Source organism: Emys orbicularis, chromosome 9 (genome assembly GCF_028017835.1).
Source record: "Emys orbicularis isolate rEmyOrb1 chromosome 9, rEmyOrb1.hap1, whole genome shotgun sequence".
In the NCBI taxonomy this organism is placed as follows: domain Eukaryota; kingdom Metazoa; phylum Chordata; order Testudines; family Emydidae; genus Emys; species Emys orbicularis.
In genome coordinates, this window is record NC_088691.1 from 26239112 (window position 1) to 26266068 (window position 26957).

Consider the following 26957-nt stretch of genomic DNA (forward strand, 5'->3'; position numbering starts at 1 on the left):
ATCCCTGCAGTCAGACAGCACTAAATTGTGATCGATATTCACATGTAAGTGTGTCTTTTAAATGGACACTGTCACCTTAATAATCAAATTATAACTAAAAATTAAAGAAAATACTGTGTTTTCTCAATGTTTACTTCGTGTATTTGACAACACTTCTTATGATCAGTTACAATGTTTCCCCTGTTTAACCAAGTACATTTCCAGGTGTGTGTGGGTATTTCATGTAACTTAACAGGGCAAATTTAGTACCCGAAACTGCTATTAACTCACTTTTTAAATTTGATTAGACTTCAGGTTGATCACATTTAGGAGCTTAAGTCCCATTTTCATAAGTGCCTTAGAAGTAGAGCTGTACAAAACTCAGAATTTCCATTTAATGGGAAATGTCAACTCTTCAAAATTTATCACTCCAAATTGGAACGAGTTGTGCATATGATGCACCATTACTACTGACTTCATAAAATAAGGTAAAAATAATAAAAGTAATAAAAATTAAAAAGCAAAATGAATTTTCGAAATTCTAATATGAAATTTTGAAATTTTCCATCACTTAAAAATGATTTGTTTAGATGTGATTTCCCCCCCCCCCCGTGGAATTTTTGTCAAAATTGATACAATTCTGCAACAACAACAAAATCATTGACTTTTTTTTTTTTTTTTTTCCTAATGAAAGAATGTTCAGACAAAAGTTTTGCAACTGGTTCTACTTTAGAGTCTAGCCTCCACTGAAACTCAATGAAACATAGGTGCTTTTGAAAATGTTACTCTTGTCTTTTTCTTCAAATTCATAATAAGCTGTCATTAACACTTATTGTCATCAGTACACTGTCAAAAACCCTTAATTTTGAGAGTTCATAACTGAAAATGTCCTTCAGTTGAAAGGTGGTAATTAATTATATATTTGTTGTAATAACAAAAAGTTGGAAAATAAAGCATATGCAAGTATAATTATTAAGAGGGATGAAATCCAGCTTGAATGATATTGTGGTGTCACTTTTAAATGTAATTCTATAGTATTAATTTGACATGTCATTTTACTTTCGTAAGCATTCCTGAATTATGATAAAAATGCTCCTGTTGCTGGAATGTTAATGACTCTGACAAACCAGTTTTCTGGAAAGAACTTACCTATGAAGTTTGCTTGTCCTTTCTTTTTTGGCTTCAGTGCACTTCAGTTTATTATCCATGTTATTCCTTTTTTGCCCAAGAAAGAGGAATGGAGATAACGAGGTGAGGGGCTCTTTGAGGGAATCATTTTGTTTGTGTTGCCAGCTTTTTCTCTTCTCTTTCTCCATTCAAAACTCAGTTTTGTTTTATTTTTATTATGTTCTTATTTAGAATTTGTTGGACTTACCTTGCTATTACCATGAGAGTCTCTTTATGGAAGAAATGAAATTAAATAAATAGCATAATCTGCAAATCTTTAACTCTTGTGAAAGTTCTGAAGCCAGACAGTTGTTCAGTAAAGTCCTTAACTTTTATCATTAGCAAAGTATAATTAGTGTTATGGCCCTGATTCAGCAGAGTACCTTAGCACATGGTTAATCTGCATCATGTAAGAGCCCCGTTGAAGTCCAGGCACCTGCTTACGTACCTTAGTGAATTGGAGCCTGGAGGAGCATATGTTGAGCCTATAGGTTCAATGAGCATATTACCTGACTCAGTGGTATAGCTAGGACAGGAAAACTGAGTTGGCTCTGGCTTTTGGGTGGGTGGGCAATGATGTGGGGTGACGGGAAGGGGCGCAGGAGGGATCGGGTGTCCTGGGGAGTGGGGCAGGAGGGATACCCCCCCACCCCCTTACTGCTCAGTAGCCACCATGAGGTGGAAGGGGGCCCTGCCAGGGCTCAAGCTCTGCCCGCCCCTCCTGACCCCAGCTTGGTCTCCGTCAGCCCCGCTGCATCCCCCTCCTGTCAGCGCCGTGCGCTGTTGCCCTGGTTTCTGCTCCAGCACTAACCCCGCCCAGACCAGTTCCCACGAGGCACACCCCCCACTGGACTACTGCTGGGGTCAGAGACTGGGGCAGGGGTGCACAGCGCCAGCAGGAGGGTGATGCGGCTGGGCTGACAGACATCGAGCCGGGGTCGGGAGTCCCAGCCTGTGGATTTGGGGGGCTCCGGCCCCGATTTGGATGGGCCTGGATGCTAAGGTCAGCAGACTCAAGCTCGCAGGGCTTGGGTTCCATGGCTGGAAAATGTGCAGTGTAGGCACTGTGGCTTAGGCTGGAACCCGAGCTCTGGGACCCTCCAGCCTCACAGGGAGCCAGAGCTCGGGCTCCAGCCTGAGCCCAAACATCTACACAGTGGTTTTTAGCCCCTCTGCCTGATCCCCACGAGCCCAAGTCAGCTGACTCAGGCCAGCCGGGGCCATGCTGCAGGTCTTCTATCCCTGTGTAGACCTAAAATAAGCAGTGTTATAGCTGCTCTTGTGGCTATAACTTGTGTGTATTGGTGTCTGGTTTCTGTTCTCTACATCAATGGTCTCCAAAGTGGGGTGCACGCAGGATCCTTCGGAGCGCGCGGCAGGAGGCGCGCTGCTTTGGCAGGTCAGGTGGCTTTTCTTCTTTTCCTTTTTTTTTTTTTGCTTCGGTAGTTCGGGCGGGAGTCCGAGCGCCTTTTTCTTTTTTTTTTCCCCCTGCTTGGGGAGGCAGGGGGTGCGTGGTCAACAAAATTTTACTGATGGGGGTGCGCGATCAAAAAGTTTGGAGACCACTGCTCTACATCATTTGTTCAAAGCCTTTCTGGCTAGCTGTGCCAGTTTACCAGACCTCAACTGTATTGCCCATTACCTGCTATCTCTGATTCAGTTATACACATAATTTGCACTGGATCTTAAACTGCTCCAAATCCCAGTCTTGTGAGTGGCTCAGGTTTTCACTGTGTATTATAATTCATATAGTTGAACACGTAGAGGACAACAGGGTCACACTGGGGCCCAATATAGAAGCAAAAGCCTGAAATAACCCTGCTCTGTTTGTCAGTGCATTGACACCTCTAAGCCAGTGGATCTCAACCAGGGGTACATGTACCCCTGGGGGTACTCAGAGGTCTTCCAGGGGATATATCAACTCATCTAGATATTTGCCTAGTTTTACAACAGGCTACATAAAAAGCACTAGCAAAGTCAGCACAAACTAAAATTTCATGCAGACACTGACTTGTTTATACTGCTCTATATACTATACACAGCAATGTACATACAATATTTATATTCCAGTTTATTTATTTTAAAATTATATGGTAAAAATGATAAAGTAAGCAATTTTTTAGTAATGTGGTTTGACACTTCTTTGTATTTTTATGTCTGATTTTGTAAGCAAGTAGTTTTTAAGTGAGGTGAAACTTGGGGGTGTGCAAGACAAATCAAACTCCTGAAAAGGAGTACAGTAGTCTGGAAAGGTTGAGAACCACTGCTCTAAGCTACCATTTTCCCCAGAGTTTCATCACTGGTTCTAAAGATTTAAAACCTAACATGATGTATATGAGCACGGTCACATTATCAAGCTCTATAGGTGATAGTTTAAGAGGCTATAGACAGGTCTATAGTATCTTTCAGTAGAGGTCAGTTATATTGAACTTCTCCTTAACAGGGCACTTCATTAGTGTATCCAGTTTCGTAGTGCTGTATCTTTCCTCTTTGTTGCTTAAGACTGGTTATAGAAAGAATAATATTACTTTCACTCTGCCCACATGATGGAGACTGCTAAACTAAATAGGCTTCTATACCATGTCTGTCACTGCTGTGTCTGAACACAATACAACAGGGATCTCAAACTCAAATCACCATGAGCGCCTCATGAGGACTAGTACATTGGCCCAAGGGCTGCATCACTGACACCTTTTCATATAAAGATACAAAAGTCTCCCTCCCATCTGCCCCCGGCCCCGCCCCCACTCCACCTCTTCCATGAGGCCCTGCCACTGCCCTGCCTCTTCCCACCCCTCCCCGCCCCCATTCCAACCCCTTCCCCAAAGTCCCCACCCCAACTCCGCCCCCTTCCCCAAATCCCCGCCCCTGCCCCACCTCTTCTCCGCCTCCTCCCCTGAGCGCGCAGCTCCCTGCTGCTCCCCCCTCCCTCCTGGAAAGCGCTAAGTGCTGCCAAACAGCTGCTTGGCGGCGGGAAGCGCCTGGAGGTAGGCAGAGGAGCGGGGACACGGCGCGCTCGGGGGGAGGGAGGGCGGCGGGTGAGGGGAGCCTGGCGGCCACAAGAAATAACTCCGGGGGGCGGGGAGCTTGGTGGGCCGCAGCAAATAACTCCGCGGGCCGCATGTTTGAGACCCCTGCAATACAATATGTGCCTAAAAATCACCTAGTGAATTGTTATATTAATGTTCATCATATCTTCCAGCACCATCATAATCCCAATACTTCTGGAAACGTTTTTGTGGAGTAAGACTTGAAATACAAGGTCTCAGTCTGGAGGAAGGGAAATGTATAGTGTTATTCCAGAGAAATAGGGATGGGGGTTCAGGTCTCATCCCCAGAGCATGAAGGAGGAGAATTTAAGTATTTAATTTTGTCATATAGTTATGCTATGGGAGTCAAAACTCAATAGTTTTTGTGTGATTACATTTTTATTAATTTTCATCAAGAAGCAAACATTAAAAATTAAAAAAGGTAAATGGTTTACCTTGTGGATGTGTATGACGAGGATTTATCACAGCCCTTAAGAGGATTTATCACAGCTTGTATCTGTGACCAAATACCACACATTTCATAGAATATTAAGTAAAATTATGCAGTTGTGCAACTTTACAACTTGTCAAAGCTGCAATACAAAATACACCTCTACCCCAATATAACGCAGTCGTGGGGAGCCAAAATCCCTACCACGTTATAGGTGAAACGCCGTTATATCGGGGTAGCGGTGGCAGGGCTCCAGCGGTGATTTAAAGAGCCCAGGGCTCCGGCCGCGGGGAGCCCCAGCCCCTTTAAATCGCCGGCGGAGTCCCGCTGCCGCAGCCCCAGGGTAGCAGCGGCAGGGCTCCAGCGGTGCTTTAAAGAGCTCCGGGCTCCAGCCGCTGCGGGGAGCCCGGGCCCTTTAAATCGCTGGCCGAGCTCCGCTGCCACAGCCCCGGGGTAGCAGTGGCAGGGCTCCAGCGGTGATTTAAAGGGCCTGGGGCTCCCCGCAGCAGCCGGAGACCCGGATCCTTTAAAGCGCCGCCGGAGCCCCGCTGCTACCGCGCTATATGCGAACACATGTTATATCGGGTCGCGTTATAGTGGGGTAGAGGTGTAGACAGTATTACACAGCCATAATATGTTAGGATGGGAGTTAACAAAAAACAGACACACGCAAAAAAGAAGGAAGAGGGGATGGGGTGTGGGAAGAGGGAAAGAAAAAGCATAGAGGTCAAGTGGAAGTGGCATTATTTGAGCTATCTCGGCATTCTTTATCCAAATGTATCAAGAAACGAGGTCCAAATTTCTTTGAATTCATATAATTGTTCTCTTCGTCTATAAGCTATTCTTTTTTGCTGCTAACTTAGATAGGTCCAAATACCAGTACTCTATTCTGGGCACAAGCCTACTCCTCCATTTTTGTAAAACCATGCACTTGGTAATCATTGTGGCCTTCAGTCTTTGTGGTGGAGTTAAACCCAGCATTGTAGGTATATAACCTAGGATATAATTTTCAGTTGAGGTTTGGTTGCTGAAGCCAAGCAGTATTTTCACTCTAGTGTCCACCTATTTCCGCAGCTGCCTGATTGCTGGACAGTTCCATTGCATGTGGAGAGGGCAAGGCCCCCATCTTGCATAAGCTCTGTGACATTTTGAATAGCATATTTTCTGTAACAAGCATAGCCTGAGATCCACAGAGGCATTTTTAACATTCCATAAAATGCTTTGCCATTGGGCTTCTTTTAAGGGCTGTGATAAATCCTCTTCATAAACATCCACAAAACTCCAGACCAGTGGAGTTCCTCTTCACTAGTAAACATACATAGTAGACATGGGCAGATTACCCCTTGCGATATTAAAATGCCAGTAATGATTCTGGTGGACTCTGCCTATCTCTTGTTCCCCTGGATGATGAAGCAATACACCAGCCACCTTGACAGCACCAAGCAAGGATTCAATTACCAACTCAGCAGGTGCAGACTGAATTATAAGAATCACCATACTGGGTCAGACCAGTGGTTCCTCTAGCCCAGTATCTTGTCTTCCTATAGTGGCCAATGCCATATGCTTCAGAGGGAATGAACAGAACACGGCAATTTATCGAGTGACCTGTCCCCTGTCGTTTAGTCCCAACTTCTAGCAGTTAGAAGTTAAGAAACACCCATACCATGTGGTTACAGCCCTGACCATCGTGGCTGATAACCATTGATGGACCTATCTTCCATGAACTTATGTAATACTTTTTTTTTTTTTAACCCAGTTATACTTTTGGCCTTCACAACATCCCCTGGCAATCAGTTTCAAAGGTTGACCGTGCATTGTGCGAAGAAATACTTCCTTATCTTTATTTTAAGCCTGCTGCCTATTAATTTCATTGGATGTCCCCTGGTTCATGTATTCTGTGAAGGGATAAATAACACTCACTTTCTCCATACCATTCATGATTTTATAGACCTCTATCATGTCCCCCTTCAGTCGTTTCTTTACCAAGCTGAATAGTCTGTCTTTTTAATTGCTCCTTCTATGGAAGCTGTTTCATACCCCTAATCATTTTTGTTCCCCTTCTCTGTTCTTAATTTTATGTTCTTATGTTTGCTGACTGTAAGCAGCCAGACACAAGGGCCATTACAAGAGCTCAGCATGGAGCTATGCAGTTAAAGGAGGCCTTGAAAGAGCATTTTAATGGTCAGCCACAGTAATCTGTTGTGTTGGACTGTGCTCTAGCCCTGCAGTTTTGGGGACTTTGGGAATTATGCAGTATTCACTGTACATTTGTAATTAATACATTGTGTGTTTCACTGAACCAGAGTTCTTTGAGTAGTGTCCCTGTGGGTGCTCCACGTCAGGGTTGCCTGCAACTTTGATCGGAGATTTTTGGTAGCGATGCCCTTCCATTCCACACATCCACCCCACACATCCTCATGCCCTGCGCTGAGGCTATATAGAGCTGCATGGGCTAACCACCCACAGTTCCTTCTCAACCACCTTCAGCCTGAGACGGAATCTCCGCAGACCTGTTCTCTCTAATATTTCAGCAATGTATGTTAGTTAGCATATAGTTAGTTACCTTATAGAGTTTATAGTTGTTGGAAAAGGTGTTCCCTTTGGTCTTTCCCCCCCCCCCCCTTTTTCTTAAAAAGAAAACAGAAAACAAATTTTATCCATAAAAAAAAAGTTAGATAGTTGTTACAAGCTTCCCTTTCTAGAGATTTTTTTTGTTATTTGACCCAGGAATGCCAGGCTTCCCAGTGCCTTTCCTGCCATGAGGCTATTCCAATCAGTGACTGGCATTCCAAGTGCTTCCGCTGTTTGGGTGATACTTGTATCCCCAGTAAGTGCAACATCTACGTGTCCTTCAAGGGTAGATCTCAGAAAAATAGGAAGATGGCGTAAGCTTTACAATCCACTTCGGATCCAGGGGCAGAGAAGCCCCTCTACATTGATCTCCCAGTACCACTAGTGCCCCGTCCATGTCAAAATCTCAGTCACCGGCAACCGCTAGAGATCTAGGGAATACTGCAGGATCGAGTACATCTATGGTACTGAAGTCCTCAACAACATCTTCCTCTAAGGAAAATGAGGTAAGGAGTACATCCTCAAGAAGTTGCCAAAGCACAAGAAGGCTACATAGACCTCAGGTCCCAAGGGGAGTTCCATGCAGGCTCCGAGTGATGTTGGTACTGCCACAGTGAAGAGGAGCCAGTCATCTATGACAGACTTGGTACCAAATTCGGGTACCTGTACCCAGAGCATCAGAGACACTGTTGGGAAGAGGTCTAAGGCCATTCCCGAACAACACTCCGTAACAGTAACACGAAAGTCAACAATACCAAAGACTTATGGTACAGATGGGATCACAGCCAACTCACTCCCATGCCAAGTGCTCAGTACCAGCTGCATTGGTACCAAAACTGTCCTCCACAGGTTCTCAATTGACCCTATCTTTGATACCCATCAATACCGCAAGAATTTAGATACCCTAAGGAACTGATAGTACCTTTGGAGCTGGAGTCTTTTCCTCAGCCAGTCTCCAGTTTCGTATCTCAAACTACCTAGCGCTTATGACCAAATATGACTTTTTGATCTATTGGCAGATGGCGGATATTGCAGATAAACTACCTTAGCAGCATCATGCCTGCTTCCAAGCTCCTCTACCTGTTTGTTGTACCATTGCCTCTAATTGTATTAGTAAAACAATGAAAAGTCAATACCCGTGTCCTGCTAACTTGGGGGTGGGCTGGGTGCCATCTTCACATTTAAAAGTTGTAAGGAAAAATACGTGCAAACATTTACCCAAGGTTGCTTCCCCATTCATCTGGCTCATCCATTGGCAGCACTGACTAGACTACAGTGGAGTCTTAAACAGGTCCTGGTTCATGGCATAGCTGTACTCTCTCTCCTGTCCCCACCCCACATTTCCTTTCTCCTCCTCCTCCTCCTCCTCGCTGTTCATGGCAGGGGTTTCTTTAATACGGTTGGGCCACATCTTAATAGAGTTTCTCATGTACACCGTCCATTTTGCGATTACACGGGCCATCTTCACTCACACTGTCAATCACATAACTTCCCTGTGGAAAGTACAATTACTGACATGAACAAGTAATATTAGGAAATTATATATGCATTTTCAGCATTTTTTATTGCATAATAGCAGCTGGAAACAAGGAGGAGACCAAGCACCATGTGACCAGCCATTTTTTCACAGATATCAAATATTCCACAGACAACAGTCTGGAAGCCACTGCTTCAGTAATTTATAATAGACAAAATTCCTTCATCTTTCAGAGCAGCAGGTGAAAGCACACCAATGTACAAAAAGACTTAGCTACATTAGATCACTGGTTTCTCTACAGGTGCTGGAAAATCTAATAAAGAGCTTAGCAAAAAAGCTTTTCATTGGAGTTTCTCAGAGCAATATGGTTTCTCAAAGCTTGCAAAGCGCTAGCTCTGGTTTCCCTTTGGCAAAAGTGAATATAGTAAACCAAGCTTTTAGTGGAGCGTTTTGTGACGGGTTTGACACTGGCTGGGAGGGGAATATGGTTTTAATTACTTAGCTCTAAAGAAGGTTCAACCTGTCTGCACAATGGGGAAACTATTATTGGAACTCCTCAAATGTTTAGAAACAAGGGATGTGGGGAAGAGTAGGTGAGGCCGGGAATGTGAAGTCTGTGGAGTGCAAGATGGTGTTTAAGAATCAGGCCAACACTTACATACCTGACTAGGTGAAAGTTCTTGAACGTATAAGTTCAAAGGAGTTCTTAGGGTTGTTTTCTTTACAAAGTCATTCGTGAGAAATTAATCCTATGATCTTACTGACAGCTGAAAATGTTGACACTCCCTTTAAGTGTCCATTACGTTAAATTAAATTAAAATGGAAATTCATATGTCACGCACATGGGTCATAAATGAATACATTATGACTATGCAGTTATAGTGATGACCAAATTCATTCTGAGAGGGAGCACTTAAAAATTAAACTTCTTATCTGTCACATTTTTTAAAGAGCTTCAACCAAACTCCAACAGTTGAAGTGTACCAAATTTTTGCATGCACATGGAGAAGCATGATCAAAACCTATGTGCAAAATTGTGGGCAGTTTAGAGGTTGAGGTGAAAATTTGTCTATATGTGTTAATAGAACCATGACTCAAGGGATGAAAAGTATTTTCCATCATAGAATTGCTGTAGTCCAGAAACAGATGGTAAAAGGAAAAGAGAAATTCTGTTAGAAAGTTTCACCAAAATTCACTATACTGAGTTCTGATATCAACCATCATAGTTTACAGATCATCAGTTTGAGAGAAGGCAACGCAGTAGGAAGATTTCACATAAGTGCCTGGGTCTAACAGATCATTTGATCATAGGCCTATGCTTTCCACAGCATTGGCTTACCTTGCTATTTTGTTTTTGCGCTGAATCACATTCCAGCCACCTTCCTTGTTTTTTTGTTATAGAGGGAATGCTTACTGTGAATTTCAGTATCTTTCTTTTCTCTTTGTAGGTCCAAGTTCAGTTAAAAACAAGAAAAAGGGTAAGTTAAAAATCTAATTTAATTTACTTGCTCACTGCAATGACTTCTCTCTAGCAAATGAGAAGCTACTTTTGGCTGTGAACTTTCTCTGATGAATATGAATACCGGACAAGTGGCATTTTTACTCTTATCAGTCTAGGTATACTTTGCCTCATACATACATATATATGTATGTATGTATGTGTGTATATATATATATATATATATATATATATAATTTTCCACTTCTGTTGTAGTGATTGCATCATTGAGCAGGTTCATGTTTAGAAAGATAGACATTTACTAATTTCCCCCTTAAAAGCTGGCACATCAGTATTCAGAGGAGGCAGTGTAGGGGATGGAGTTGTAATTAGCTGCATAGTATACAAATAATTCCCAAGCTTTCATATTTGTAAATGCAGTTGGCTGGGTCATGGGCCAACCTGTCATTGGTTGCTTGTCCTTCATCATGTCATTTTCACTAAAATGATTTTCAGGATAATCTCTGATTCTTAAAGTTTAGTTGGCAATAAGCCTAACTTTTTAGCAAGCATGTCTTTAGTGATATGAGCCAAAGTCCATTGACTTCAGGGCTTTGGATCAGACTCTAATACCACATCCTTCAAGCTGTTCAAAATGTTCAGTAATATATTTTAAAAGTGCTTATTAAAGAGTTTATTTTATATTAATTAGGTAATTTAGCATGTTAGCCCAGTTGAGCTGCAGTGGTATATAGTACCTGAGAGCTGCTATTTTGCAGCCCTCTTTTGAAGTATTTATGTTTCTGCACAGACTTTTTGTTAGGAATCTAACAAATCAAAACACCTCAGTTGCCTACCAGACTCCCTCTCAAAGGTCTGATGTCAGGAAACTGGTTTCAAAGAAGCAGTGCCAGCCTACCTACTTCGGCATCTGAAGAAGTGGGTATTCACCCACGAAAGCTCATGCTCCTATATGTCTGTTAGTCTATAAGGTGCCACAGGACTCTTTGCAGCCTACCTACTGTTACTCTTTCCTTTGCAACCCTTGAAGTATCCTTTTTATGTATTCTGTAAACTCTTGTGTACATTTACAGAACATTGTAAGTTTGAAAAAAAATTGCTGTGTGCAGTGCTTGCGTTCCTCCAGATGTAGCCCACATGCTTCAAAGAGAGTGCAGTACTGATCTAGGATATGATTCAGCAAAGCATTATTCATGGATTTAAATTAAGCATATGCTTAAGTCCTTCCCTGTTCACCAAAGAACTTATATGTGTCCTTAATGTTAAACATATGTGTAAGTGTTTGCTGAATAAGAACTGAGGTAAGCATGTGCTTAAAATAGGGAGACCACCCATCCCTAATTGGGTGGGACAGTCTCAAAATGTACATTTCAAGTCCCAGTCCCGGGCTGAATGACTTTGGGAAAGCATTTGTCCCGGATTCCCTGTGGCACCGCTTCATGCCTGCCTGAGGCTCAGGGCAGCGCCAGCCTCTTCCCAGTATGGGGCTGGCCACCCGCCACAAGGCTCCGCCCCCCTGTCATTGTGGACAAACAATCTGAAACTGTGGCTGATGCTGGCTACAGTTGAGAACTCTGTCTATGTTTTCTAGGAAAGGCGCCCTAAATATTATATTTTCTAAAGACCTAGTTTTTAAAAAAAATCTGAAAACTTAATCCCTCTCATGTAGGATCAGTAGAACTAGAGGCCTCATAGGAAGAGATAATTATGACATTTTAACTGCTTTGGCGCAGCAGAGGAAAAAATGGTAGTGCTGTATTAATCAATATTTTTCAGTTTCTGTGGTGCTGCCATATTTTGCAAAAACAGTGATTGTTCGTTGGTTGGCATGACCTAAAACAGAAAAAGTCTCCATTCCCCCTGCTTTTAAGAAAGGAAGTGTCTGCATACTGCCTGAAGACAGAGTTGGCAAGCTGGGAATCAGATAATCAAAGCACGCTCTATAAAGCTCTTCTGTGGCGGTGTTGGTGATCGCCTGAGGACCCTGTGAAATCTAGCTAGATTTATGGTATGTGGCAACTCTAGGCAAGGCATCGTCTGCTACGCAGGAGCCATGCAGATGCCATCTACTAACCATAAGTATCAGCTTTCTCTTTTGGCTCACAGTCAAATACTGAATACTTTCAGGAGTTTTTTGAGAGGATACGCCAACACATTTCCATGTTGTGATTTCTTCCCTTGTTTTATATGCACAGTTTCAAGCATACATGCGTTCATGCTCGCTCACTCTTTCTCAGTAACTCTGGCTCATTTCCTGTGGGCAAAGGGTTTCAAGTATGGGTGGAATGCTGCCCAAGAAAGTGATTTATGTAACATGTTTTGTGGTGGAGATAGAGCAACTAAGTACCTCATCACCCCCCACAAGTTGCCTGCTTGCACTTTTTACCAAATTTGAAGAAAGTTCTTGCCCATCTTCCAGATGCAGCAATTCTTATACATCTCTTCAGCTCTGGAATGATCACCTCACTAGAGGCTGAATCAAGAGTCCTCACAATTTACTGTACAGCTCTGTTTCTACTTTGTAGGTTAGCAAGTAAGATTCACTGCATAGTGGAAAATTCATTTAAATAACTTGATGCACCATGTGCTCATGTGCTGCATCAGAATTACAGGTAATTGTTTTACACCTGAAGTAGCAAAATTGCCCTATGGGGCAGGATTTAGTTAAAACAGCTGTAATGTGTATTCCATCTTGATTCCCAAGGCAGAGCAAGGACAGACAGCAGTGAATCTGGCGTAAGTGCACATTTGATCCTGTATTAAGGTAGTCTAGGATAGAGAATGATATAAATCAAAGGAATTTAATAAAAATGCGTTACGGGAGATGTGTAAGGATTTGAATTTTGATTCAAGGTGATAATTTCAAAAATGTGTAATTATCCTATAGGGGAGGAGAGCTTGGGGATTGAAAGAGTACTCAACCACCTGCCAGCTCAGATTGGAAGAGGCATGCATGCTAATTGGGACAGAAATACTACCAACAATATACTTTGTCTGCTTTTACAACTTCTGCCCACCCTCCTAAGACATGTACCTTTTCATAAAATAATTTAAATCAAATTTCTGCTTTAAAAATACTACAGTCTAGTTTTTAATTTTCTTATAACTCAAAATACAAGAGCAGGCCCAGGGAACATGGGGGAGAGAATGAGAGAATTCTAGTATTTCATAAAAGTAGTCAGCTCTCAGTTCTGTATACTAACATGTACAAGGAGTGGTGACTGTCTAACTTCCATTTCAGATAGAGACAAGAAATGAACTTTTGCGCCACCTAATGAAAGAAAAAAACCTGCATGTTCCATCAAACAACTCAGGAAAGGCAGTGTGATCAGTTGTAGGTAGATAGCACAGCAGCTCTGATTCTAGGCATCCTTGTTAACTGCTAGGCAGTGGTGTGTGATTAGAACATACCAAAGGGGGGAAGCCCTTCCAACTTTGTGCTCACCAAAAATAATGAGATTATTTAATTTTGCACCATGACATAGATAGACAGAAGTGCAGTAACTTCCTTAGAAACAATTCTAGTAGTCTTTATTTCCTGTCCTAAACTACTGTTGTGGTCTGATTAACAGTTGTTTATATTCTATCCCAGAGATGGCTGCATTTCCTTGGTGGGTAAAGAGATTCCTATAAGCTTGTAACACTCTTTAAAATAAGAGTTGCTATAAAAATATAATTTTTTTTTTTAAACTTCATTAAAAGAAAATTGTTTACATCAAACTCTGAAAAGTTAGGAAATGCCAGAATTAAAGTTGCACAGACAGCCATAGTTAGGTCCCCTTGTACATATGCATTATGATGTTTTTTACTTATTCCCTTTTTATTTTATTGCAATCACTGCCTCATCCAATGTGCAGGCTGGACAGTGCTCAGGGAATGAGACAGCTGTTCAATATTGGTATCCTCATCATGCTGCTAGTAGCCCCTGCCTTGTTTACTGCACATCTTCCAAAGCCTGCAACTAATACTAAATTATTCATTGCCTCAGTCTTTTTTCTAAAGCACTTATTACAATAGTATCTGAATGCCTGGCAAACATTCATGAATTTATCTCCAGTACAGTATTAGAGAGCATTATTATCCCTATTTTATAGATGGGGAAACTGAGGGGGAAAAGACTTACCTGAGGCCACACAGTGAATCAGTGGTAGAGCAAGGATTAGAACTCAGGCTAGCTTGATTCCCAACCCGCTGCTCCTTCCTATAGACCACACTACCTTACTGGAAGAGTTATTGAGTATCCATAGCTCCTGTTGACTTGACTTGTAATTGTGTGTGTTCCATTTTTCTGTACATCAAGCCCCCAGATGTCTCAAGTTGGACACTCAGAAAATGAGGGATATGCAACTAACTAGCAGCCACATGCCAGACTTTTGGTTTAAGTGACTTACTCAGTGTCACATAGGAAGACTGTGGATGGAATTTAGTTTGTTTGGCATTCACCTGCCTTAATCACAAGACCATCTCCTCTCTCCTTCCAATCCCCTACCTTATTCACTGCACACCCTCATCTTCTGCAACAAATGAAGCAGGAACCTACAGTCAGCCTCGTTCATCACACAATTCTGATTCATCCCCAGAGCACGTCCAGCTTGTGCAGTGAATGAGACATAGGTCCTGTGGGGAAAAATAGAGCTGGTCAAAAATTTCGTGACAGAAGTTGTCTACCGGAAAATACTGATTTGATTAAATTGAAACATTTCACAGAATTTTAATCAGAATTTTCATAGGAAATTATCTAAATGTTTAATTTTGACTTTCATGTTATAATTTTATCATCAAAATGTTTTGACCTTATTGAAACAAGCTATTTTAAGAATATTTTGTTTCACGAAAAATTTTGAGATTTTGACTTTTTGTCCTGATTTGGGACAAAACCAAATTTTGAAATCTCTTAATTTCCCTCAGATTGGAAATTTTGAGTTCAGTCACCTCTACATGTGCACAAAGAGACTGCATTAAGGTTCAATGGGCAATGTAATTTCCTATGTTTTAAAAAAAACAAACACAAGTTATATTATGTACAACTGTAACAACCACCACACACACACACACAATCTTGGGGGGTATAAATCTAGATGAGCCCTTAGCAGGTCTTGAGCTATAGGACTAACTACATTAGCAGGCATCAGGAGAAGGCTGTTATTATGGGGGGAAGTGGCCCACTTAGGTTCAGGGGGTGCTTGGAGAGCCCAGCCAGTACTCTCTGTTCTCTTATCCCTAAATGATCAAAGGAGCTTCTTCTCCATGCAGTGCCCCCAGACTGTGGATGGGCTATTTGGACCATGTTCTTCAAGGAAGTATTTTGAAGCCTCTATATTTTTTCCAAATGTACCCTAGTCAACCAGCCTGCCTTTCCAGAGCAAATCTGCAAATCTAGAGCACCCAAATTTCATGCTCAGTGCATGTCCCACATATGAACACAATACAACAGGATTTCCAAGCAGGCAGATGAACTGGATCTTTATGATAGAAGGTTCAGCTCCATGTTTGTCTGAGGATTCTTGCTCCAGGACAATAGATTCCCTCTCTCCTCTTCAGTCTAGATTACAGAATAGCCTTGTAGAATGTTTAGTCCTAATTAAAAATATTTATATACATCTCAAGGAATTTGTTCGATAAGGGACCTGCTCCCTTCATGTTCAGTTTCTCTCTTCATATGGTAAGCCCTGCTGAACCCACCTTGTTCTACCCAACAAGGGCTAGTGCAATCACCTGATAAAAAGGCCAACCATTGGTCACTATCTGTCATCCGATCCAGATTGTCTCACACCATAACATCACATTCTGGGCTGAATCACAAAATCTGAGCTAGCTGTTTGATCATGCTTTTAGCTTATCTCTCACCAGCTCCAACATGGCTGACTGCTGGAATAGAATGTGAGAACATGATCCTGGCTCTTCCTTTTTCTCACTCACTAGGAAGCTACCTGCTGTTCTCTTATGGGAGGGTACAGGGAAGCCAACTCAGAGCTTTTTAGTGCCATGCTCAGTAGGCAGAGGGCCTAACACACTATCTTGTGTTTTTCAGGTAAAAAGGCTGGTCCTCCAGGACCCAATGGTCCTCAAGGGCCACCAGGACCTCCTGGACCCCAGGGCCCCCCAGGAATCCCAGGGATCCCTGGAATTCCAGGCACAACTGTAATGGGACCTCCTGGTCCTCCTGGTCCTCCTGGACCCCAGGGACCACCTGGGCTTCAGGGCCCTTCAGGTAGGTGTTTATTTCAATCCTAATTGGACAGATGCTTTGCAGACCACAGTGATGAGGGGAAATACCATGGTGATGGGAGTGGCATAAAAACTGAATAGAACCTACCCAGAGACCTCTCCTTCAGTTCTAACCTGAGGCAGTGGGGCTGCACTGTTATTATAACAGTATTAGAAGGTTCATTTTCTAAGTGCCATGTACAATCTCTCATCAGGATGCAGACACTAGTACTCCTAACTAGAACTGGAGAGGGAGAAAAAAGAGATTAAAAACCCTCTTTGTCCTTACCAGCTCAGCGGGACAGGTTGGAGATGGGCTACTATGTCTGCCCCAGCTAGCCTAACTAGTGCTGCTCCACTAACTAGTACTGTGCAGTGCATAGATAAGCCTGGCCTTTCACAGACAAATAAGACCTGATCCCTGCCCCAAAGAACTTAGACTACGTTTCGACATAACACAGTGAGTGATAATAAACAATGAAGGCAAGAGGATCATGTGGTTGTTCTGGTTTGCTATAGGTTCCACACTGTTTACATTTGTTCTATTTGCAAGAAAAAAATGCTACTTAAATTCCCCATCCATAGTCATTCCACTGGGTGAGAGTAGCAGTGAACTGCCAGGAGCTAGTATCCTAACATGACCTGCTATGGGACTAGCACTATGGCTAAATAGTGCAGCCAAAGGAAACTAGGTTAATATCTACATATAGCTATGTGTTATCAGTTACTTCTGTCTCTCTTTGAGAAGCAGCATTGTCTAGTGGTTGAAGCATGGGACTGAAAAACTGGGTACTGTTACTTCAATTCCCTGTAAGGGCTTAAGTCATTTCCTTTCTCTTTGCCTCAATTTCTCAATTTGTAAAATGAGTGTAACACTTGTCTACCTCACAGGGGGTGCTGAAGCTTCATTTTTGTCTGTAAAGCACTTTGCAGATTTCTAAGCATTCTCTCTGAAGTTGTCAAAGTATTTGTTCCCATTAACCTCCCAGTGAGCCTGAATTTCATTGGTACTGAAGTCTACAATCAGCTGTAACTCCTATGTATGAGTTGTCAGATGGATTGGTTTGAGGCTGCCCTGCTTGTAATATTGGTCAACAAGCTAATCTGTCCTAATCCACATATCTGATGTGGTAAACCATTGGGAAGGACATGACTGGATCAGAAAAGCTGCTGTCTGAGACAATTGTTAAGTTAGTCTCAGAATAGTCACAGGCAGCACGTCTGTTTGCCTCTCACCTGGTTCACATGAAAATATTTTTTCCTGCACTTCCCATTTTCACTTCACTCTCCCTATATATTGTTTTAATTCATTTTCTGAGATAACAGAACATTGAAACTTCCTTCCTGAAGACAGACAAGGTTTACTACCCTTTCCCTAATGGGGCTTTCAGAGAAAACTGACTGGCTTTCAGTCTGTATACTAGGAGTGGCCAAAATGCAGCTCATAGGCAACTTGCAATCCTTAGTTCTTCTACAGTGCAGTCCACAGCGACCCTTATCTTTATTAAAGAGATCTGTGTCACAAAGATAACAGGTCCCATTGTGTGGTCTGGCTGCCCAGAATGAACTGGAACATTGCAGTATGGAACCTGTAGTCTTTGGAGGATGCACCCCCATAATCAAGATGAGGGTTGCTGCAATTCGTTCTATTTAATGAAAACAGGTTGAATAAAGTTTGGGGACTCCTGATTTGTCAGATAAAATTGCAAACCAAGAGGAAAGATGGAATGCAGCATTTCCAGTTTAGAGACCTGTTAATTGTTAAGCTCAATGTCACTCGTTGTCTTTCTTCCTTCCCACTGAAGATGTGGTCCCATTAGGAAAACCCCTGTTTTTTTACTCAGTAGACAGGAGATCTGCTCCATCTGATTTTGCAGAAGTTTCTCAAGTGCCATCTTTATTTTGTGGATATTATATTTTGCAGGTGCCACAGACAAAGCTGGCTCCAGGGAGACACAGGTTGGTTGATTCTGTCTTGGGGGGAAATGTCAGTTGAGTTGACTAGATTTTTTTTTTTTTTTTTTAATTTTACAAGGGTACATTTTCTAAATGTCCATTTTGTGGTAACTTTCCTGAATAAATTAACATCTTGTGCTAAATGGTTGTTACACTCACATGAATACCAAAAGAAATGACCAGAATCGCCTTTACCATTGGAAATGCCAGAGGAAGCACTTGATTTGCTGCTTACTGAACAGTTTGCTACCTTTTCTCACCTTCTTAAAATACCTTAAAAAAATCTCGTCATTGGTTTATTTTAACCCACTCCATCATTTACAAAAAGCGTTCCTGATGTACAAGGAGTTTCAAATGGAAAAGGTAAAGACTGTATGAATTGTACTCTTTAAATATAAATGAATGCACTCAAATCCACATTGACACAAAGAAAATAATAATGAGTCCTCTTGCCTAGTTGTGCACAGTCAGCAATATTCTGGAGGTCTGCAATGACTACTTTGAACTTTATATCCTGATCATCAATTCCACCGAGAGATAAATAAGGTTATTTAGTAGAATAAAGCGGTGGATCTGGATAATTTTAACTTGCTGTACTCTTATTTGCAGCCAGCTGTGGTTCATCTCCAGGGCCAAGGGTCAGCAATTCAAGTAAAGAATGGTAAGAATGACAAGAGATTGTCATCCACTAAAAGGGTCCCATCCTGCACCCTCAATTTCGTAGCTGGGCTCTCTATGCAATATACCACATAGTATGAGACACTAATTCAACTCATGGTCTTCTCAATATGGTCCTCTGTTAGTCTTACTGTCACTTAGGGAGGTTTTCTGCTGCCTCCAGCCCCATCAATCCAACTATCTTTTATGCCTCATCCATCCTCTTCTCCACTATCATAAAACACACAAATAATTCTCTGTCCCAATCCATCCTCTGCCCACTTGCTGACCTCCAAATAGATTATCTGCCTCCTCAAACCAACTGAACAATCAGTCCCCATTCTCCCCTCCACAGACTAACCAGTCCTCTTCCCCAGTCTATCTTCTGCCCTCCCTTCAGTCCTGAATGTATCCTATGCCTGCCTCCATTTTTCAGCAATCCATCCTCTGTCCACTAGCACCCTACTCCATTCTATAGCTCCCAGTCCCATCAATACATTCTCTGTCCCTATCAATTCTCTGTTCCCTTCCCAAAGTTCCCAATCAGTGGACTTTTCTACTCTTCTAACCCCCTAGATTCCAAATCAAATCTCTACCCACACTCTTCACTTTCACCTCAGCCTCCCCAAATCTCTGACCTCCAATCTATCAAGCACATCAGTCCAGCTCCATCTATCCTAAGTACCCACCCCTCAGCCAGTTGATCCTCCCATCCAACCAGTTGATGTTCTTTTCTTCCTCAAAACTTACTAAATCTTTTTTCATCAACTCACCTAGCAAATTGACCCTTTCTCCATGTACTCACCTTCAGTAAATTTGACCTTGTGTTCTCCTCTGCCGGTAAAACTGATCCTGTATGTGTTGCTGTTCCCTCCAGTAATTTTGATCCTGCAGTAAAATTGAGCTTATGCTCTCTTCCCCCTCAAAACTGATCCTATGTCCCTTTGCAATTTACATGAAGGTTTCTTTTCTCTCTGCCCATAAGAGGGTCACAAGATTCATCAGATGCCTCCTTTTTCCCTGTGGTTCAACTCCTGTGGTTGTGTTGGAAGGGGAGAAATTCTGTGATAAGTGCTCCCCTGCCTGGACCCAAGCCAAATCACTGGAACACTGATCATATTTCCCATGTAGTATCCCAAGACACTCATAAGAACATAAGAATGGCCATCCTGGGTCAGATCAATGGTCCATCTAGCCCAATATCCTTTCTTCCAACAGCGGCTAGTGCCAGATGCTTCAGTGGCAGTGAACAGAACAGGGCAATTTATCGAGTGATCCATCCCCTGACATTCAATCCCAGCTTCTAGCAATCAGAGGTTTAGGGATACCCAGACCATGGGGTTGCATCTCTGATCATCTCGGCTAATAGCCATTGATGAACCTGTCATCCATGAATTTATCTAAGTCTGTTTTGAACCCAGTTACACTTTTGGCCTTCACAACATCCCGTGGCAATAAATTCCCCAGGTTGACTGTGCACTGTGTAAAGAAATACTTCCTTTTGTTTGTTTTAAACCTGCTGCCTATTAATTTCATTGAGCGACCCAAGTTCTTGTGTTATGAGAAGAAGTAAATAACACTTCCTTATTTACTTTCTCCACACCAGTCATGATTTTATAAACCTCTATCATATCCCCTCTCAGTCATTTCTTTTCCAGGATGATTAGTCCCAGTCATTTTAATCTGTTCCATACCCCTAATCATTTTTGTTGCCTTTCTCTGTACTTTTTCCAATTCTAATATCTCTTTTGAGATGGGGTAACTAGAACTACATGCAGTATTCAAGGCATTAGCTTACCATGGATTTATAGACTGGCATTATGAAATTTTCTGTTTCCCCCTTTCCTAATGGTTCCTGAAATTCTGTTAGGTTTTTTGACTGCTGGTGCACATTGAATAGATGTTTTCAGAGAGCTATCCACAATGACTCCAGGATCTCTTTCTTGAGTGGTAACAGCTAATTTAGACCCCATCATTTTTTATGTATAGTTGGGATTATGTTTTCCGGTGTGCATTACTTTGCATTTATCAACATTGAATTTCATCTGCCATTTTGTTACCCAGTTTTGTAAGATCCCTTTGTAACTCTTTGCAGTCTGCTTTGAACTTAACTATCTTGAGTAATTTTGTATCTGCAAATTTTGCCACCTCACTGTTTAACCCTTTTTCCAGCTCATCTATGAATGTGTTGTACAGCACTGGTCCCAGTACAGATCTTTGGGAGTCCCAGCTATTTACCTCTCTCCACTGTGAAAACTGAACGTTTAATCCTATGTTCTGTTTCCTGTCTGTTAACCTGTTACTGATCCATGAGAGGACCTTCCCTCTTCTCCCATGACTCCTTACTTGGCTTAAGAGCCTTTGGTGAGGGACCTTGTGAAAGGCATTCTGAAAGTCCAGGCACACTATATCCACTGGATCTCCCTTGTCCACATGTTTGTTGACACCATCAAAGAATTCTATTGATCGATGAGGCATGATTTCCCAAAGGCTGTGTTGTTGACTCTTCCCCCAACAAACTGTGTTCATCCATGTGCCTGATAGCTCAGTGGTTTGAGCATTGGCCTGCTAAACCCAGGATTGAGAGTTCAGTCCTTGAGGGGGCCATTTAGGGATCTGGGGCAAAAATCTGTGTGAGGATTGGTCCTGCTTTGAGCAGGGGGTTGGACTAGATGACCTCCTGAGGTCCCTTCCAACCCTAATATTCTATGATTCTATAATTCTGTTCTTTATTGTAGTTTAAACTAGTTTGCCTGGTACTAAAGTTAGACTTACTGGCCTGCAATTGCCAGGATCATCTTTGGAGCCTTTTTTTAAAAATCAGCATCACGTTAGCAGTCTGCCAGTCATCTCATACAGAGGTTGATTTAAGCAAGGCCAACTGAGGACACACACAGTAGCTACAGCTCAGCATCCTCTCCATTCACACACAGGAGGCTGCTGCAGAGTGCTCTGAGGGCTGCAGGGGAGGTAGTGAGGAAGGAGAGGGGAAGTGGGCCCCTTACTGCCTCTTAGCTAATATAGGTAGAGCTGACAGCAATGTTTATAGTTAAGGTTGCTCCATACTATCCATTGAAAGAGCGTATTTTCATTTCTTTATAACATTGCCAGACTTTAACCATTGGTGCTAAAATTTCTCATGCCAAGTTTCTACCTCAGGCTGAACTTTTTCTGAAGTTTCAGAGAAATGTTACAGCTATTTCTGATAATTATATTAGGGGAAAACACATTGTTTTGCATGTGATGGTTGTTGTGTTTTAATGTTTGCAACTTTCATTGAGAGGTTCCTGCTTTCAAGCAGGGACTTGAAATATGGCAAGTGGGTCACCCACAGGTCAAGAGAGATCCCCTTTGGTGCATCCAAATTTCACCAAATTATAAGCCTTTGAAAATTACTGTTTGTACATTCTCAGTAGAAGTATGCACATTTGGCAGTAAAATTCTCTGAACATTCCATCTGTACTGAGCATGCTCCATCACCACAGAGCTCCATGGCAACCACAGTGAGCATGCTCCATTCCCATAGAACTTATGAATAGGAATTATCCTGCAATTGTTCCTCCCAGCTTCTGGAGGCTAATGTGCCTGGCACCAAAAGTGAGAGCAAAGTAGATTCACTCCTGCATTCTCAGAGGTTCCCCCACTGCCACCCAGCAGCCTTGAAGAGAAGGAAGAAACATTGCCTTGAATGTAGACAGGAGAAGAAGGGAAAGGCAGGTTTGGTGGGGAAGGGATAGGAGCAGAGAGAGACTGGGACAAAAGAATTAGGCATGGGAGAACTGGGTAGAACCGTCTATAACCACTAGAGCACATTCCCCCACAGAACCTGTAAGTTGAAACCGTATTCGTGGATCCCAACAGTCCCCTGCTGTCAGCAAATAGCTGTGAAAAGAACCAGCAAAGTGTGTGTCTCATCCCCATCTAGTGGCTGGCTCATATAGAGGATAACAGCCTACTACTGCTACCAGTTACTCCATTAAGTCTAGTGGTAGAGGTCTGTGTTGTGGTTCTAAAGGTTCCAGCCTCATTAAAGACTCAAGTGTTAGACAGTATAGTACCACATGATGAAATTCTTGTTTTTATTTTGATTTTTTTTTTTAATCTAGAAAATTACATACAAAGAAAACATCTTAAAAGAATGTTAAGGTTGCAAAGTCAAGCATTCAAAAGTTAGGAAATGCCAGAATCAAGGTTGCCCATGCAAACTTAATTTGACCCCCTTGTGCATATGCATTTATGAGACAGCCTTTAGTTACAGGATCACATACTATTCTTCCCATATGACCTCACTTCATTCAGTGCATAGGATGTACCTCCTCTGGGGATGAATCAGGGTTGTGTAATGAATTAGGCTGTTATCTATAGGACTTTGCCTCATTTGTTGAAGAAGTTAGAAATTCTGCAGGGAATGAGGCAGGAGGTTGCAGGAAGAAAAAAGATGGTCTCATGGTAAAGGCAATTGAATGCTGCCCTGGAGAATAGAATTCTACCTGTCTCCGCCACAGAGTTCCTATGTGATGTTAAGTAAGTCACTGATACCAAACTTCTCACAGGAGGCCACTAATTGTATGTTCCTTTATTCTCCAGGTGCCCAACATGAGACACCTGGAGCCTGAGTTACAGAAGTGCAGAATTCTCAGAACTGCAGTTGAAGTCAATGGGAGCTGTTCTTTGAATACATAAAGTGCTATGTAAATGTGAAGTACTCTGAAAAATCAGGCCTTAGATGTCTCAAGTTGGGCACCCAAAATTAGTGGACATTTGATAATTTTGGCCTTATTCTCTCTGTGCCTCAGTTTCCTACCTCTAAAATGGGGATAATAATAGCACCTCTCCTCATAGGAGTGTTGTCAAAATAAATTCATTAATGTTTGTGAAGCACCTAGATTATGGTGAGCGTTCCACAGACACACCCAGGAGGAAATAATCATTCTGTATTCAGTCCAGACTATGAATGATGTACAGTTAATGAGGCCTAGGGCCATATACTGAATGCTGAAAAGAAATATTGAATATCTACCATTCAGTGAGCACCATCCACTGTTACACTGAATGAGGCAGGATGCTTGTGCAAGAAATAGTATAACATGAAATTAAAGACAGTATCATAAGGCTTACACAGAAGGGGGCTGAATTAATCTACTGGCATCCTTAATTCTGGAATTTCCTAACTTTGAGTGCTTGACTTCGCAACTTTAGTATTCTTTTATTTTATATGTAAGATATCTGTAATCTGTAGTTGTGTTTGTGTTGCTACTGCGCTTTTCATTCTGACGGGTACTGAGTGACTGCCATTTTCTCATACTGAGATCTTTCAGGTGGAGTGCTCAATGACTGGTCTCGCATCATTATGAACCCCAAGGTGTTTAAGCTGCATGCACGCAGTGGGGAGCTGGAGGTACTGGTGGACGGCACATACTTCATCTATAGTCAGGTAGAAGTGAGTACGGTCCTAGGCCTAACTCCTATTCCTGTATTCAAAATGCAAAGCCTTGCATGAACCACAAGGGGGCTCCAGAGAGCCAGCAAAGGCCAGGAACTTGTATGTGCTCTGAACCATTTCATGTTGTAGGACGTGAGTAGAGGAGGAAGATGTAAAATTTTTGGGAGTGCAAGGTCATGTATTATACCATAATACAAGCTACAAGGGATTAGTTACTGCGCATACATGCAGACTCGATACAAAATTCCATGTACCGTAAATCCTGCTGGTTTTTTCTCCATACATTCTATTGTGCAGTTACTCGCATTCCAAGTCAGTACTGAACAACAAGCCCAGAAGGAAGTTAAAGGTCACTTTGCTGCTGGAAATGCTGTCTTTTAAGAGATATATAAAACCAAAGTCCTGACTACTTATGATAATTTAAGATCCCATGTCACCGTTTATAAATGTAGGACTGTTAGCCCTGCTGTCCTGGCCAAATTCCAAGTTAGGTAATTCCATTCCGCCTCCCAATTTCCTCCTGTGGTTTTAAATGGATACAATACTCTTCCAAAATCATTGTGTAGCATGGCTGTGTGCTGTAAAACAGCTGCTGCAGTTCACTCCAGAGATGAATGTAGTGTATGTATGTATGTAGTCTGTAAAGGGCTTTGGAATCCACCAGGATGCAAAGTGCTGTGTAAATAGAGGCTGATGATGATTATGATTATACAGTACACTTCTTAACATGGCATCTCCCAGAGAACTGTTTCCTCCACCCAAGTGTTATTCAGGAGAAGGATTGTTTAATTGGGATGTCTCAATATTCTGATAACCCATATCTGGGAGCTTCTGAACTCCACAGGAAATGAGGCAGCTGCAGCACTTCTAAACTCCATCCCACTCCCTCCATAGGGTCTGTATTGACCTCTGCAGAGAAAAGCTATATAGATACTGGAACAGATTTTAGAATCTCTGCAACTGGCAAAAGGGTTTCCATGAGGCTCCATAATTAAAATAGCTTTACTCCAGACTTATAGTATCAACTGCATCTTCTTATCACTTGTCTGTCTGTAAGTAACAGTTCCAAGGCAGGCAATGCAGACTCCAGACATCAATGAGTTAATCTGAGAGTCTCTTCCATGGAACTGTGCATCAATATATAGGCGGCAAATTGGAGTAAAATTGTTCCCTTAAACTCACACTGACAATTGCTGGCAACAGCATTTCAGCACTGAAGACTTTGTCCTGTGAAAAAGTAGAGCTAACTTTTTTCTTTGTTTGGGGCAATATGCTAGCAGTGAGGTGGAGATGAGCTTCTATTAGGCAGTGTCTGTGCAGTGATGGGATTTCCTTTTAGCCGTGCATCAGCAGGATGGGATACAACTCAGTGAAAGTCCACAGACTATGGAAAACTAACAAATACCCATTGCCTCCAGGATGACTGGCTTCTCCTCATCAGATGGATAAGCCCTGCCATTGTCCTCTGAGATCACCACTCCCCATACAGACTTCTACCATACGTCCTTCAGTTCTTCAGTATCAATGTTTTAAAGGGAGTGGAACAGCTTTTGCAGGAAAATAAAAATAAAACAAGGTTAAAACTGAAATGTCCTGAATCAGTAACAGAATCGCTGGGTGGACTTAAAAATAGCAGGTCTATTAATATTATACACTCAATCCAAGTATTTGAAGATCATTTCCCCTTTCATTTACCTGCCCAGGCCTGAGCTCAAGAGTCTGTGTATCCCCTATAATAGCAGATGACTTTGAAAGCACCTCAGATAGTTCATCCTAGAGCATTATTAATGGCAGGTTATAGGGGGCTCTGGGATCCTGAAAACTAGACTTGGCAGATAGGTCAAGGAGGACCTGAGCTTAAAATAGGCTCTTTTAAAAGGAGAAGCTATTTATAATGGTTAAGTCTGGTTGTAGTTTTCTGTTAGTGGCATATTTTAAATATATTTTATTTTACAGCAGCACTTGAGTTGCCTTTTTAATAAAAAGAAAGCTATGCTGGTCCCTGTCAGGATTCTCACCTAGATCTTTGCTTCTGGGGGGGTTGCCTCCATTCACAAATACTTCCATGCTTGCTCACCCTCATGTTTGTGTTAGTAGGAGATGCATATAAAAGTCTTGTATGTGCTGCTTGCTCAGAGTGAGCCAGCCCACTGTAGATGTAGGTATAAAGGGACTATGGAAGTGATCCGTGTTTAATTGAGGAAAGGTGCACGTGCATGAGTACATTTGCAGCAAGAAGTGGGTGGTTTCCTGGTGCACAAACACACCTCTGCCTCTCCATAACACCATTTCTTCCTCCTGCTTCATAGGTGTACTACATAAACTTCACAGATTTTGCCAGCTATGAGGTGGTGGTGGATGAAAAGCCATTCCTACAGTGCACCCGGAGTATTGAGACAGGCAAGACCAACTTCAACACCTGTTACACAGCTGGGGTCTGCCTCCTCAAAGCCAGGCAGAAGATTGCAGTGAAAATGGTCCATGCTGACATCTCCATCAACATGAGCAAGCACACAACTTTCTTTGGGGCCATACGGCTAGGAGACGCACCAACATCTTAG

General features: G+C 42.2%; 1 protein-coding gene across 1 annotated transcript in view; it reads left to right on the top strand.

The window, feature by feature from the left end:
- Positions 1–26957, top strand: part of EDA (ectodysplasin A) — a 191856-nt gene extending 164899 nt beyond the window's left edge. The window contains exons 3-8 of the mRNA XM_065411279.1: positions 10123–10152; positions 16165–16344; positions 18265–18299; positions 18906–18957; positions 24272–24393; positions 26706–26957. Coding sequence (XP_065267351.1) covers positions 10123–10152; positions 16165–16344; positions 18265–18299; positions 18906–18957; positions 24272–24393; positions 26706–26957 — 671 coding nt within the window. The remainder of the gene's footprint in view (positions 1–10122; positions 10153–16164; positions 16345–18264; positions 18300–18905; positions 18958–24271; positions 24394–26705) is intronic.